This window comes from Aythya marila (genome assembly GCF_965140915.1).
Source record: "Aythya marila genome assembly, chromosome: 20".
Taxonomy (NCBI): Eukaryota; Metazoa; Chordata; class Aves; order Anseriformes; family Anatidae; genus Aythya; species Aythya marila.
In genome coordinates, this window is record NC_139061.1 from 5,814,537 (window position 1) to 5,829,094 (window position 14,558).

The 14,558-nt window shown below is 45.5% G+C and overlaps 2 protein-coding genes across 2 annotated transcripts; both read left to right on the forward strand.

Annotated features, from left to right (window-relative positions):
* Positions 1-1,465: 1,465 nt before the first annotated feature.
* On the forward strand, positions 1,466-8,470 carry CCT6A (chaperonin containing TCP1 subunit 6A). The gene is made up of 14 exons (XM_082776155.1): positions 1,466-1,633; positions 1,805-1,868; positions 3,215-3,349; positions 3,956-4,129; positions 4,292-4,395; positions 5,091-5,201; positions 5,497-5,656; positions 5,911-5,993; positions 6,392-6,488; positions 6,917-7,064; positions 7,182-7,315; positions 7,421-7,523; positions 7,875-7,947; positions 8,124-8,470. The coding sequence occupies exons 1-14, from the start codon at positions 1,500-1,502 to the stop codon at positions 8,194-8,196; spliced, it is 1,593 nt and encodes a 530-aa protein (XP_082632281.1). The 5' UTR covers positions 1,466-1,499; the 3' UTR covers positions 8,197-8,470.
* A 1,033-nt stretch (positions 8,471-9,503) lies between these two features.
* On the forward strand, positions 9,504-14,384 carry SUMF2 (sulfatase modifying factor 2). The gene is made up of 9 exons (XM_082776484.1): positions 9,504-9,746; positions 10,100-10,256; positions 11,123-11,237; positions 11,864-11,908; positions 12,141-12,291; positions 12,555-12,610; positions 13,052-13,136; positions 13,664-13,826; positions 14,169-14,384. The coding sequence occupies exons 1-9, from the start codon at positions 9,689-9,691 to the stop codon at positions 14,272-14,274; spliced, it is 936 nt and encodes a 311-aa protein (XP_082632610.1). The 5' UTR covers positions 9,504-9,688; the 3' UTR covers positions 14,275-14,384.
* Positions 14,385-14,558: the final 174 nt, after the last annotated feature.

Sequence of the window (14,558 nt, forward strand, 5' to 3'; positions counted from 1 at the left end):
GCCAAAACCAGCACGGCTGCTGAGTCTGCCCTTATATTTGACCCTGAATGACCATTTCAGTCAAGCTTCCACCAAAACTTTTGTTGTGCAACAAAACTGTACCCATCAGCAGGCTTTTAGAGGTTACTACTGGAAGTGGCATGGAAACATGCCCTTTGCATTGCTGCTCAGCAGCCAACCTCTCCATCCAGAGCTCCCACAGCCTGGGTTTTGGCAGCTTTCATGCTGCAAAAAGTGGGAAGGAGTAGGGGAGATTTATTCTGCGTCATGTTAGACCTGGTGGATGAGCCCTAGGTGAGGCTCCTTGTGGTATGTACTGAGAAAATTCTGAGCTCAGGACTAATTTTTATAGAATTGTGTGTGTCTGTTTGCTGGGGGTTAGTGCCCTGTGGAGCAGTCAGGCTGCAGAAATACCAAAAACCACTTGGCCTGGACCTTCCCAGCACAGCTTTGCAGCCACAGGCCACAATTATTCTGTGGCAGGGACTTTCCTAACAAAACACTTGAAATAACAGAGGGTTGTGTCATGCCTGGTATTGCCAATCGCCCCTGCAGCAGGCAGGTGCTAGTGGACACAGGTGTGGATGGGGCAATGTGGGAGCCGAACTTGGTGCAATCTGTGCCTGTGGTATTTGTAAGGAGCCCTGGCAAGAGCTCTCAAGCTCTTTCCATGGGAAATTCCCCATCTTCATCCTTTGTGGAGCTGAAAGCCACCAAGATGTGTATGTTGTGCAGCCTCAAGGACTGGGCCCTCACTGGCCACATTGGCCAAACACTGCCAGTATCCCATTGAGGTTGTCTTGATTTTAACAGTATTTTTTCTTGCACAGGTCTCACGGGACACCTCAGCATTGCCTGGGGATATTTTTTCCCCATAGTTCCTAAGACCTGTGAAGTGAAAAGCCACGGCAGTGAGCAGGGCTGTGCTGTGGTGACTGGCAAGATCCCACTGAGAAGCCACTGGACTTGGTGGGCCCACACAGCACCTTCTGTTAAGAAACTTTTGATTAACCTCATCTCTGGTATTTTACCAAGACCCACTTCGATTATTAATCCATGCCGCTTAACTATTAATCTGCTTGATCTAAGGTTAAATGGGCAGGTTTAATTATTTATTCTCACGGTTCTGTGAACCTGCCCTGGGGGGTGTCTATCACATGAGTGGGTGGGATTGACGAGCGAGCACCCCGGCCCGATCAAAGACCTCGTTTATACATTCACTGTTAAGCATGAGCCGAGCCATGCCATGCCATGTCCCCCCTCCCCGCCATTCCCTCATGGCCCCGCTCCCCTCAGCACCTCATGAGGGGAGAGACGGTAGGCGGGAGCTGCCCGTCAGACCGACAGGCCCTTCAGCCAATAGCAGCGCGGCTCTGGCGCCCACGGACCAATGGGGACGCGCGGCCGCCGGAGTGTTCTAGAAGGGGCGGGCGGGGAGGCGCGGCCGGGGGCGTTCCCGCCCAGTGCGCGGCGCGGCGCTGAGGGGAGCGGCAGCGGCCATGGCGGTGAAGGCGCTCAACCCCAAAGCTGAGGTGGCTCGCGCCCAGGCGGCGCTGTCCGTGAACATCAGCGCGGCCCGCGGGCTGCAGGACGTGCTGAGGACCAACCTGGGCCCCAAGGGCACCATGAAGATGTGAGGGAGCCCCGTTGGGGATGGGGGAGGGAGGAGGCCGCGGCCTACCCGCCGTGCGCCTCAGCATTTGGGGCCTGAGGGGAAGCGTGAGGGGAAAGGGGGAGGGAGGCGGGGTGTGGGACTGTTGGGGGGGTCCTGCTCATGCTTACCCCCTCCTGGTATCGCCCACAGGCTGGTTTCAGGCGCCGGAGACATCAAGCTGACCAAAGATGGCAACGTGCTGCTGCAGGAAATGGTGAGTAGGGAGGGGGGGAGGGCTGGGAGCCTGGGCCTGTTCTCCTCCCCATCGCCTGGGTAAAGGGGAGTGTGTCCGTTGCTGCCTCCCGTGTGTGGTTCTGGGGTGTTTGGCCCCGTGTTTTGGGAGGGAGATACTCTTTGGGAAGAGTGTAAGAGATAGTAAGTGCAGTTTGGTAGGTGTTGAATGAAGTTGGCATGCTGATGTGGCAGTTCCCATTTAAAAGAAGTATGAACGAGTTAAATAATATAAACGTTTTTCTTACCCTATATTTTATTTAGGAAATGCATAATTTTATTGTACTAAGGTCGGTTGCACCAGAGTGCTTCGTAACTGTGTGATTTGGAAAAATGTTTAAAGTTGAGAGGTGGGTGGGGTTGATGTAACATGAGGCCCGAAGGGAGCTTGAAAGTGCAGCCCACTCCAGCTCCATGGGGCATGTTATGCAGAGCTGGCGCCACCCTGCCCCTGGCTCTACAGCAGCCGTTGGTCCCAGTACCTCCAGTACCCAGCACCAGTCTCCTCAAATACTGATGCTGTTCTGTAGGTTCACAGGCTCCAACCTATGCTAAAATAATCTTCATTCAGTGGTTGGAGATGCTAAGTGCTGCATGTGTTCCTTAAATTGAAAGGCTGACTCGTGTAAGTACCCTGCAGTCACGTGTGGTGGTTGTGAACTTTGGGCAGGCAGCAATAATTCTCCATCCATCTTCATAGCTGGAACACCGGTGCACTGCTCATCAGAGGAACTGATGAGAAACAAACTGACTGAATGTTGGTCTTCAGTTTTACAGGAGTAAATAAAGCAACTGTCAAATAATAAACCAGTTAGGGTTTGTACAGCATTGATCATGCAGAGAATTAAATTAGTTCTAAACCGTTTTTAGTGCACCTAACAGTCCAGATGTCTTGGTGCACCTTGGTTGCTAAAGGAGAAAAGGGCTCTGTCAAGTGAAGCCCTGTTCATAGCTGAGGACTAGCTGGGGCTAACAGCATGCACCATTGTTCTGTGTAGATCACAGAATATCCGAAGTTGGAAAGGATCTGCAAGGATCATTGAGTGCAACTTTTGCTCCACACAGGGCCACCCAAAAGGTGGTCACCAGAGACTTGTTGGGTCTTCAGGGGGAAAAAAGACTGTGCTGTGCTGATTAATTCAAGAAATCTACTGTCCAAATATGATTTTTATTGTTACTTACTGGAATTGTATGTTGAAACAAGGTAAATTGACAGGAATAATTAAAACATTGCCTATTAACTTAATAAACTACTGAGCTAATTTCAGATCACTTGCTTTCTCTACCATTATGGTAAGGCTTACAGTTCAACTTCTTACTTTTGTTTAGCAAATACAACACCCCACAGCCTCCTTGATAGCAAAAGTAGCAACAGCACAAGATGACATCACTGGGGATGGCACCACCTCGAACGTCTTGATCATTGGTGAGCTCCTAAAGCAGGCAGATCTCTATATTTCTGAGGTACGTGTTTAGTGCATCTCTTGTAGGTGTGCAAGTGAAAAGCTTCACTTAATACTGTTCAGCTTCTGTGTTGTGTGCTTAATGCTCATAAATCAAACATGGAAACAAATACGTTTTCTACTTAAAATGAATTTGTAAAATGGAGATAAGCTACAGAGGAGGACCGGAGACTTGTTCCAAACTGCTTATTGGGAATACAGGAGGATTTTATAAGGTTGCGCTTGATACACGCTTTTATGTCTGGTTGTTTTGTTTGAATTAAAACAGTTACTGCATGTACAAGATGATGCTCTCTGATTATAGGTATTTGGGGGAGTGTAAGTTGCAGAATACATCTATGTTGCACAGTGAACACCCAAGTGTGCTTTGTAGTTCCCTTGGTTTTAATTCTGTGCTAGAGTAATCTGTGCTTTTCCTCTGCATTAGAAGGACTGGCATTCCTTTTATATGTATTCAGAAGGACAGAACATTTTATTGTCCCTGTAGCATGCATGTACCCTGTGTTCTGATGTTACATGAGAGTTGAAACCACAGGTTCTACTTGTGGGAAAATACTTTCTTATCTTACTGTTGTCTAATGATTTCCCTTCTTCTCCTGCACCCTAGGGCTTGCACCCTAGAATAGTAGCAGAAGGATTTGAGATTGCAAAGGAAAAAGCACTTGAAGTCTTGGAGCAGGTCAAAGTGACTAAGGAAATGGACAGGGAGACCCTTATAGATGTTGCCAGAACATCCCTCCGGACTAAAGTTCACACTGAACTTGCTGACATCCTAACAGAGGCAAGTAGTACATGTATTTTCAGCCCCTTTTCATGCAAAGAGGTCCAGGTTTTAAGCTGCTGTGGTTATTTCTTGGGCAAAGGGTGGATAGGAGGGTGCAAACTTGCACTTGGAAAGATTAATGGCCCTTCTGGGGATTTTCTTTTCTCCTCCCTATTCCAGGCTGTAGTAGATTCTGTTTTGGCAGTCAGAAAACAAGATGAGCCTATTGACCTTCATATGGTAGAGATTATGGAGATGAAGCACAAGTCAGAAACTGACACAGCGTAAGTAAGAAGCATCTCTGAGGATTTTAATGGTGTCCTGATGTTTGAGCAGCCTGGGGTCTTTGTTTTCTTTTAAAAAGAAGAACTTGTGTGTTTTAAACCTACAGCTGGGAAAGTCACTAGGAAGGGAATGAAAGAAAGGCAGAAATGGAGAGTTCAGCTGGGGATCATCTAGAGAGCAGAAATCTCCCAGTAACTGAACTTGATTCCCTGACAAAAGATGTTTGGATAGCAAAAGGTGGCACTGTTTCAGACTTGTGCTTTGCTATGGGTGGACACAGTTGTTTGCTTTTGATCTATACCTTTTTTTCTTAAATGCCTGTTTATTGCAAGTGAAAAATAGCATTCAGTACATGGAAACGGTTGTAGTCATCCAGTTGTTTATTCTGTAGGCTCCTATGTTTATGTCAGTGGCATGGATGAATTCTGCACTAGCTTTTCTCAATAGCTACTGCAGTCAGACACTATGCCAGAATAAATTCCCTCTTTACATTCTGATTGGTGTGCTTTCCATATGCGAATGGGCATGCCCTTGGAAGTGGGATACATGATCGATATTTACTCCTTACAAAACCACACAGACAATTCATTCTGAACCTGTTTTGCTGTTAGTTAACTCCCTAGTCTGCACCTCCATGAGGTGCTCATCTCCTCTATGTGTACGTTGGCACACAAAATGCTTTCTCATCTTTCAGGCTGATTAGGGGGCTGGTTTTGGATCATGGTGCTCGCCATCCTGACATGAAGAAAAGAGTGGAAGATGCCTATATTCTTACTTGCAACGTGTCTCTAGAATACGAGAAAACGTAAGTACCCAGCAGCAAGATGAGCAGAAATACTTCTGTCTTTTATAACTTCTTTTAAGGTGTGTTTAAAAAAGTGGCAAAAAGATTGCACAGGCTCTCTTCTAGAGCAAGGAAGGTAGTGTGAAAGGTGGAATGGAAGAGGTAGTGTTCCTCTGCAGCCCTTCTCTGGAAAAGGGAAGTTAGCAACTGAGATTAGATCTGCGTACTAACTTTTAGAATATTGCTTTTAAAAAATTATTTCTACAGCATAGAGGATGGCTAATTTTCTTACTGCCTTTTTTTTTTTCCCCTCCAGAGAAGTGAGCTCTGGATTCTTCTACAAAAGTGCAGAAGAGAGAGAGAAGCTAGTAAAAGCAGAAAGAAAGTTCATTGAAGACAGAGTGAACAAAATCATAGACTTGAAAAGAAGAGTCTGTGGTGATTCAGATAAAGGATTTGTTGTGATCAACCAGAAGGTGAGATGAATGATATAACGAAGTAGAAAGAATAACTTGAAATGTGGGCTTTCTTGGCAAGCTACGCACTGCTTGATTTTGTACGGTTCTTCAGACACAAATAACTAAATCCAGGTTGATGTGCTTGTGGATATATGCACGCAGTTCCTGCTTGAGATTATCTTTGAGCCCTGAAGAAGAACTTAATGATTAATGTCAGACCGAGAGATTTTTTTTTTTTTCCTTATCCTGATGGTCGCTTTCTTTGTTTCTAGGGAATTGACCCATTTTCCTTGGATGCACTTGCAAAAGAAGGAATAGTTGCTTTGCGCAGAGCTAAAAGGAGGAACATGGAAAGGTTGGTTCCTGGGGAAGGAATGGGTAAATAACTTGTTGCAGACTCATTTAGTGAGTTAGGTCTGGCTTGAATCCACCTTTTAAGGACTGTCACTAAAAAGTGTGCTTTGGTCTGACTGGTTCTTACGAGAGAATTTTTTTTTTTTGTACAAACCATGGAACTGTCAGCTCAGCACATGGCGTGTCACACAAATTGGAGCTATCAGTGTGCTTCACCTGTTGAAGAGGCTTAATTTTACAAGCTTACTGCTTATGAAGAGCTGCTTTTACGTAAAAGGAAAACTGTTGCAAGCCTAGTAACTATAGTATTCTGCATGCTGAAATACCTTTATCCATAGTGGTGACTTCAGATTTTACGTAATACAAAACAACTGCTAAGCTGTAACTGAATTCTTCCAGACTGACCCTGGCATGTGGCGGTACTGCTATGAACTCTGTGGAGGATCTCACCCCTGACTGCCTGGGCCATGCAGGCCTCGTCTATGAGTACACACTGGTATGTACAGCTATGCTTGTAGTTGAAGCTGCATTAAATATGTCTGCTGATAGCACTTGACACCGTTTTCTTGTGTACTGATGTGACTGCGTGGAACTCTCTTCATGTTTTAAGAGCTGCATTGGAATATGAACAAAGGCTGGTGGGATTTCAGATCCTAGTGTCACTTCTGTGTGAACATCTACCTGGATGCTTGCTCTTGCCATAGTGCCTTTTCCTATTGTTATTTCTATATTATGCATTTCATTCCTGTAAAATTGAGAACATGGAAATAAGGTTGTAGAATGCTAAGTTCTTTCTGCTTAGGTTCTGCTTCTTATTTCTTCTTGGAGTGCTCTTAGTTCAGAACTGGAAGTGTCTGCTCAGGTTTTTTATAATGTGTACATTTGCTCAATACATATGATATGAATGCCTAACCTTGCTTACAGGGTGAAGAGAAGTACACCTTTATTGAGAAGTGTGACAACCCCCGCTCCGTTACCCTGTTGATCAGGGGACCGAATAAGCACACGCTGACACAAATCAAGGATGCAGTAAGAGATGGTCTGCGTGCTGTTAAAAACGCTATTGAGGATGGTAAGTCTCTGCTCTGTCTAGTGACTCACACAAAATTCACCAACTTTGAGGTAAAATTAACTGTTCAGATTGGAGTAGGTGCTTGTGAAGTCTCAATGTTAGTGCTTTCCCTTGCAGGGTGTGTGGTTCCAGGAGCAGGTGCGCTGGAAGTGGCAGTAGCTAACGCACTTGTTAAGCATAAACCTAATGTCAAAGGAAGAGCCCAGCTTGGAGTTCAAGCTTTTGCTGATGCTCTGCTCATCATTCCTAAGGTATAAGGAACTCTGGAGTGATGGGGCTTTAAAGCACACTGAGATCCATCGTGTTTTCTGCAGGTCTCTTTAGATTAACGTGAAATGATGTTTTCCTTCTCAAAGGTTCTCGCTCAGAACTCTGGTTACGATCCCCAGGAAACACTAGTGAAGGTGCAGACAGAACACGCAGAATCAGGGCAGCTCACTGGAGTTGATTTGAACACTGGTAAGAACTAAAGTTAATGAGATGCTCTGGTAAAATCAATGTGGCAGTTAATACAAAGCAGCAAAACAGTTGCTTCTGAATGACAGAAGTGTTCCTAAGAGGTAAAGGCCTCTCGTGGCTCAGGTCCATAAAGCAAAAAATTGCTTTTACTGCAGAAAGCCAGACTTCATTTCATGAAAAGCTCTGCAGAATGCCTTGGCTACTGTGCTGTTGCCACAGTCAGCCTTGCTTGCTTGTAATACTTACACGTGTTCTGTTACACGTGGCAAGTAATACCAAGTGTTAAACTGCAGAGAGTCCTGCCTTGAATGGTGTAAGCTGGTTAATTAGCTTGTTCTGCCTCTTTTCTAGGTGAGCCTATGGTAGCTGCAGCAGCTGGAATCTGGGATAACTACAATGTCAAAAAGCAACTGCTTCATTCATGGTAAGTGTTACTGCTTTCACTTGAATTAGCAAGGGGTGTTTGATGGTTGAAATTGATAGAGTAATGTGGAACCAAGGGTTCCCATGTAGAGTAAGGGGCTTTGAAGGGCAGAAGTAAAACTGGGTTGTCTTCGTGTTGAAGCAGATACTCTAACGATATTTATTTCATATTTCTAGCACGGTGATTGCTAGCAACATCCTCTTGGTGGATGAAATCATGCGAGCAGGAATGTCGTCTCTTAAAGGCTGAACTGGCAGGGATGGAGGTCAGCCCCAGTAGTGCCCCATGAGATCTCTTCAGGAAATCCACCCGAAGGTGCTCTTTTCTTAGCCAAGGTGGATTTTCCCAGCAACGGAAGTCACTCTGCTGTAACAAGCAGCACTCTTTGGTAAACGTGGCCACTCAAAATGTTAGCAACTATTACAATATTCGGTTCTAAAAATCAGTTATTTATTTTTGACTTCTCTGAAGTGTACAACTGAAGTTGCTGTCCTTTTTACCCAATAAACTGTTATGTTCTGTGCTTTCTGGGTGTCAGTTATTGAAAACCTTGCATTCTGTGGCCAAAGGCTTTGAACTTCTACCACCATTGTGAACAGCGCTGGACTATCAGCTTTGATTTGTTTCCTGGCTCTGTGTGCTGGGCCTCGTTATCAATTCCAGTAGTTGCTGTGACAGTGATTAATAGGTCTCAGAGTTGTGAAAATACTGCTCAGGATACTGCTTTTGGAGGGATGTGGGTTTAAATGGGATTTTTGTGCTACATGACAGAGCTGGATCACAGTTTTGGTCACAAAACTCTTAGTTAATGTGCTCCAGAATGGCTGGGGGCGTGTGTTGAGGTGGCGTCCTTGCCGTAACACTGGTAGCTTTTTACCATTTTCATGCTGCAGGTAAGTTCATGGACTGCTAACACTACACCAGATCTAGGCAGAATTCTGGATGAAAACCGCATTGAGCGGGTAATTAATGGGAGAGAAACAGCCTACTGCAGTCCTAAGGTGATTTTGCCAAATCCTCATCCTCCTCTTTGTCATTACCAGACAGGAGTATCTGTCAAGTGGGATGCATCTAAAAAGCAAACCTCTTCCGTGTTTGCCAGAAGGAAGAGTGAAGTTGGGTTACGAGGGGATGAATGCAGTGTGTGCACAAGTGTTAAGATCTCTGGTGCTTTCTCAGAGCTGTCACTGGTTCCTTGGGATCTTTGTGGGTGGCTGGAAAGGGGAAAACTGCCTGGAATGGCTCCCAGGGCAGGTACCCTGAGGTTGAGGCTGTGTCCTAGAGTAGGCCTGAAAGTGGTTGACATCTTGTAGAACTGATAGAGGGCTTATTTCACCCCCCCTGTCACAGCTGGGTGGCTGGCAAATGAGCACCCTTTTTAAAACAAAACTTGCATGAAAAGCATGCTCAAGTGCTGGTTTTATCGGTGGCCCTGCTAGCTGGAGGCTTTGCACGTGTGGAGGTGAAATTGCAACCTCTGAGCGATCAACGTGGTATGAAAGTATCCCTTTTTTTTTTTTTTTCCTTTCTGAAAGGAAAAGCATCTGCTCAGTGGGTGCAACAGGTCTGGCATGCAGCGTGCGCAGCAGCGTGCAGGCACAGGGAAGTGCGTCCCCTCCCGGAAACACTTCCCTGAGCCTGGAGCACTTCTGGGTCAAAGCCTTTTGGTTCCGCTGCCGTCTCGCTTTTTCTTTTTGCACTGTACCCGCTGCTGCTGCCACTTGGCACTGCTCCCGGGGAGATGCGCCTCACGCTTGTAGTGTGCTGCTGCGTGTTGGGCTGCAGCCGAGCCCTGCTCGGTGAGTTAGGGAGCTTGTGCTGCTCTTGTTTATCTGTCTGCCTCGCAGGGATGCTTTGATATCACTTCGCTGCACAGGTTCCCTTTCTTCAAATGCAGCAATGGATTAGTTTAAGGGGTTTGCTGATTTGTCCTGACAAAAGCTGTTCCTTTCCCAAGAGAAATGCTGAAAGTGAGACCTTAAAATATAGCTTATTTAAAAATATACATATATATGTGCTAATTGTAGCCACTTATTATCTTGCACCATATTCTCCTGTATATAAAGTGACTTTATGGCAGTTACAGTATCCTGTCCTGTGCATTCATATTTACAAGTTAATGTTCTTGTACTGAATTACTTCACTCTTTTAGCATATGGAAAAGATGAAAACATGGTGCAGCTCCCCGGTGGGACGTTTCAGATGGGATCCAATTCCCCGGAGAACAGAAATGAAGAAGGGCCTGTCAGGGAGGTGACTGTGAAGCCGTTTGCTATTGACAAATATCCCGTCACAAACAGGGATTTCAGGTAAGACAAAGTTTTGGATCTGTTTAGTCTGTGGGGAGGTGCCAGCAGGACGTGGCTCTTGGTGCTGGGTCTTGTGGGGTCTGGAAGCCTCTTCTGGGGTCTGGAAGGCAACGCTTGCACGCTCCTAGCAGTTCCATTAGCACAAAAAATAGGTGTCACTAATAAATCACTGTTACAGGTGCAGGCTGAAGGATCTTACTGCTGTAGCTTGCAAATGTAATGTGCTTCTCTATCTTAACTAATAGGGCTGTGCTATTTCAGATTTCAGTTTCCCTTTGTAAATACTGGATCCACTCCTGCATGGACTTTATAGAAGTTCTCGTTGAAAGCACTGGTGAACGTACTGGGGGAAATGCCTTTACTTGCCCAGCTGAGCCCTTGTTGGTTAAGAAGAGCCATATTTTCCAGACACCAGCAGCTGCACAGCAGCATATAGTAAAAATCCATCCTTAAAACAATGAAGAAAAGAATGGGACAGAGGCAGGGGGAGGTTTTTCAGCATGTCACATTTATTGCATTTTGGGGGCATTTAACTAATATAGGAGCTGCAGCTTTTAGTGGCAGGGATTTTTAATTGGTGCAATTGCATTTTGTGACAGAGCAGGGTGAATTATGAGTTCACCTACATAATGTTAAACCTAACCATCAGACCTGTGAAGGGATTGAAATCTGACCATTTAAATCCTTATCTGTCAAACCCATCAGAGCTGTGCCAGTGAGGAACTGGGACTCCCTGCAGATTGGGGTGTCTTTAGCTCCCGTACGTTTGCATTGGTCTGGGCTTGTTGCATGTGCAGCTCGTGGTATTTGCTGGTGTGAGTTGTGACCTCTTACCCAGATGCCTGAGCATGTTGTGTTTATGCCAGGGAGTTTGTTAGAGAAAAGAAATTCAAAACAGAAGCAGAAGCATTTGGCTGGAGCTTTGTCTTTGAGGATTTCGTATCGGAAGAGATGAAAAAAAAAGTCACCCAAAAACTGGAGGTAAATCTGAATCCCACCTGGAATTTGAGAGGTTTCAGTAGGTGGGTGATGCCCCTGGGGATGACTCAGTAATGATGATGATGGAGGTTCTGCTCATGTTCCTGTCTGACCTCCTTGTTGTAAGCACAAAACCTGTGAGGGCAGAACCTTGCTGATTGCAGTACGTATTGCTTTTCTGCTGAGTAACAGCTACAGCTCAGTCTGGCCTTCCTCAAGGCTTGTTTTGCTTTTGAAACTGAATAGCAGGATTGAGCCTGGGTTGATTTAAGGGCTCTTCTGTTTACATCCTCTCCAAATGCTGCCAAACTTGGCTCTCTAGATCTTCCAGCGAGCTGGGAGAGAGCAAAGTATGTTTCCAATGACTTTATTAATCCAATCTTACAACAGAAAGAATGAATACCACAGACTTCTTGATCTGTTTTTACTTTTAAAAGCAGATTTTCTACTCTGTTGAAAAGCAATATTAAAATGCCTGTGATAACCTGGATCAAACCACAGCATTTAACCATTTCCAGACTAACACATGCTCTGCTTTACACCTAGTGCTGTAGAACAAATTAAGTGTGCATGGTGCTGGGGAGGGGATCACCAGTATAGCTTTAATCTGGTGTTGTTTCTTTTCCCAGTCTGCCCCTTGGTGGCTGCCAATCGAGAAGGCTTTCTGGCGACAGGTGAGCAAAAATCAGGCATGGTAAGTCCACTCCCTGCAGGGCCACAGCCAAGCTCTGCTGGGAGCATGCACATGCTGAGCCTTGCTGACTGAACAGGGGAAAAAAAAAACACCTCTGCTTAATTTACACAGGTTCCTAACCCTGGTCTGGTCTGTCTTCTATTTCTTTTTTTGTTGTTGTCATTGAAAAACATTTAAATCAGTTAAGATCTGTTCAATCTAATGCTTCCCAGCCTGCAGGTCCTGGCTCCAGCATCAAGGACAGGCTGGATCACCCGGTGCTGCACGTGAGCTGGAACGACGCGCGGGCGTTCTGCGAGTGGAAGGGGAAGAGGCTCCCTGCTGAGGAGGAGTGGGAGTTTGCTGCACGGGGAGGACTGGAGCGTACGTAGGATAGGCTGGGACTTTTTCCCAAACCCACATAAAGTCATCAAGCAATTTTTATTCTATTAGATCTATGAAGGCTTAGGCATCTCAATACAGAGATGTTTTCACAGGTTACTCTAGGGGGCTGAATGACCTTTTTCAGCCTGGGAGTGGAATAAGCAGTGGCTTAAGGAGAAGGACAGTCACAAAATCCTGGTTAAAAATAGTCAATCCAGTGCTGGGCTGACTCATGGAGTAACTGGTCTCTTCTTCCTTGACAGAAAGGCTGTATCCCTGGGGAAATAAGTTTCAGCCAAACCGTACAAACCTCTGGCAGGTAAGAATCCTACAAATCACCCCATCTCAGCTGAGCTATTCTGATGGCATTTAACTTGAATGCAGCGTATGTGTAGCTGTCAGAGCGTGCTCCTGGGAAGCAATACAGACCTACCTGCGAGGTCCTGAAGATCAGCTCTGAGGGGTGCTCTGAAATACTGTTAGAGAGAACAGACTCAGCCTAGCTTCCCTGGGAAGCTGGGACTTCAGTTCTCCCCAAAACTCATACATCAAGTTTTTGAAAAGCATGTGGTGTTTTTTTTTCCCATCAGGTGAACTTTAGATGAGTGGTTTGCTTTCTTGGACACAAATGCCATATCGAGTTAATTTGCAATGGAGAGTTGTTTCCATTATTTGAGTGTAACAAGTTTTTGTTTGTTTTAAGAAAAAAAGCTTTTCCTCTGCAGTGGCTCTTTACTCAGCGTGATCTTTTTTCACATAGGGTGATTTCCCGAGGGTTGACACAGCGGAAGATGGTTATCACGGGGTGTCACCAGTGGCAGCGTTCTCACCTCAGAACAACTATGGTACGGTGTTCATCCTGGCTGTGCTTTTGGGGTGACATCTGCTTCCTAACATCCATTTAACACTAAGTATAAAATCCCGTAGTTGTAGAAGTTTCAAATGTGAAATGGAATCACATAAGCATCTTGGTGGAATGAGTACAGCAAAAGCATTGACGGTTGTTACCGCAGCTGGCCGATGTACACCTGCTGCACTTCACTGCACCAAACCATCCCTTGATCTTAACCAACAGTTATTTTGCACTGCCGTGTGATTTATCTGAAAATCCCAGGCACACTGGGGGGCAGCAGATGCCATTCCCTCCTGCAGATGGAAAATGATGAGACATTTAAGATGAGAGGTTTGTTGGAGGCCCACCTGCAGTTAGTTAGCAATACAGTAACGAGCTTCTGGTTCCTAGTCTCACTGCTAAACCACACTTTTCCAGTGATGATTTAAATGTTGCACCCCTTTCCCATACACCAAAGTGTTTTTGCAGCCCCTGCAGATGTGCTCCTGTAATCCTTGTGTAAAACCACTTGTGTCTCAGGGCTCTACGATCTGCTGGGGAACACTTGGGAGTGGACTGCATCAGAGTACCTGGCACCAGGACGCTCGAGGCAGCGTGCTCAGAAGATGCACGTCCTGAGAGGGGCCTCTTGGATTGACACTGCAGATGGGTCTGCAAATCATAAAGCTCGTGTTACCACCAGGTAGGTCCGTGCAGTGCCCGAGCAATGATTTCTTCCTTGGCAGTGCAAGAAGGGGTGTTATTTTAGAAGATATTTGTTCCTACTCAGTTTTTCTGAGAAGCATTTAGGAAAACGCACTGCAGATACTGATAAAATTTTACTGTTGTAAACACATTCCTATTGCTTCTCAATTATTTTATTATTTTTTTTTAATTTCCATCAAGAATTTATTGTTAAATGCTTTTCTAGAAATTATTCAGGTAAGTGGAAGATATCTGTAGCCTGTTACACAGGGTCATATTCAATGATTTAAGCACTAACTATGAAGGATCCCTAACTCTGGATGTCTTTTTTCCTTCTAAGAATGGGGAACACACCAGATTCAGCATCCGATAACCTCAGCTTCCGCTGCGCTGCTGACATCCCAGATCACACCGCTAAGAAGAGCAGGACCAAACCTGAGCTCTGAAGAGGTCACGTGGAAAGACTGTAGACATTTTCTCCTGTGGAGATAAACAGTAATCCCCAGAAATCCCTTTCATTTAACCCAGGCAGTTTTAAAAATTAAAAATAAGTACTTTCAGCACTCATTTCTGTGCAGGGGTGTCTGGGCACTCAGTGGTGATTGGGAATGGCAGGCAGGGTGTTCTGTCTCCGTTGTCCTCTGGGTGTTGTGGACATCACAGCTCTCCTCTTAGCGGGTGTTTCAGACAAGCAGAGGGGTGTACATACGTGACCCCGGTGCTCAGGGCT

What these genes read in the sequence shown, in the direction of transcription:
- CCT6A (XM_082776155.1), top strand. Translation starts at nt 1,500, where the DNA reads ATGGCGGTGAAGGCGCTCAACCCCAAAGCTGAGGTGGCTCGCGCCCAG. An exon ending in AAAAGGAGGAACATGGAAAG is followed by an intron (nt 5,994 to 6,391) that starts GTTGGTTCCTGG and finishes GAATTCTTCCAG; the next exon opens with ACTGACCCTGGCATGTGGCG. An exon ending in TAAAAACGCTATTGAGGATG is followed by an intron (nt 7,065 to 7,181) that starts GTAAGTCTCTGC and finishes TTTCCCTTGCAG; the next exon opens with GGTGTGTGGTTCCAGGAGCA.
- SUMF2 (XM_082776484.1), top strand. Translation starts at nt 9,689, where the DNA reads ATGCGCCTCACGCTTGTAGTGTGCTGCTGCGTGTTGGGCTGCAGCCGA. An exon ending in AGAAGGCTTTCTGGCGACAG is followed by an intron (nt 11,909 to 12,140) that starts GTGAGCAAAAAT and finishes AATGCTTCCCAG; the next exon opens with CCTGCAGGTCCTGGCTCCAG. An exon ending in CTCACCTCAGAACAACTATG is followed by an intron (nt 13,137 to 13,663) that starts GTACGGTGTTCA and finishes CTTGTGTCTCAG; the next exon opens with GGCTCTACGATCTGCTGGGG.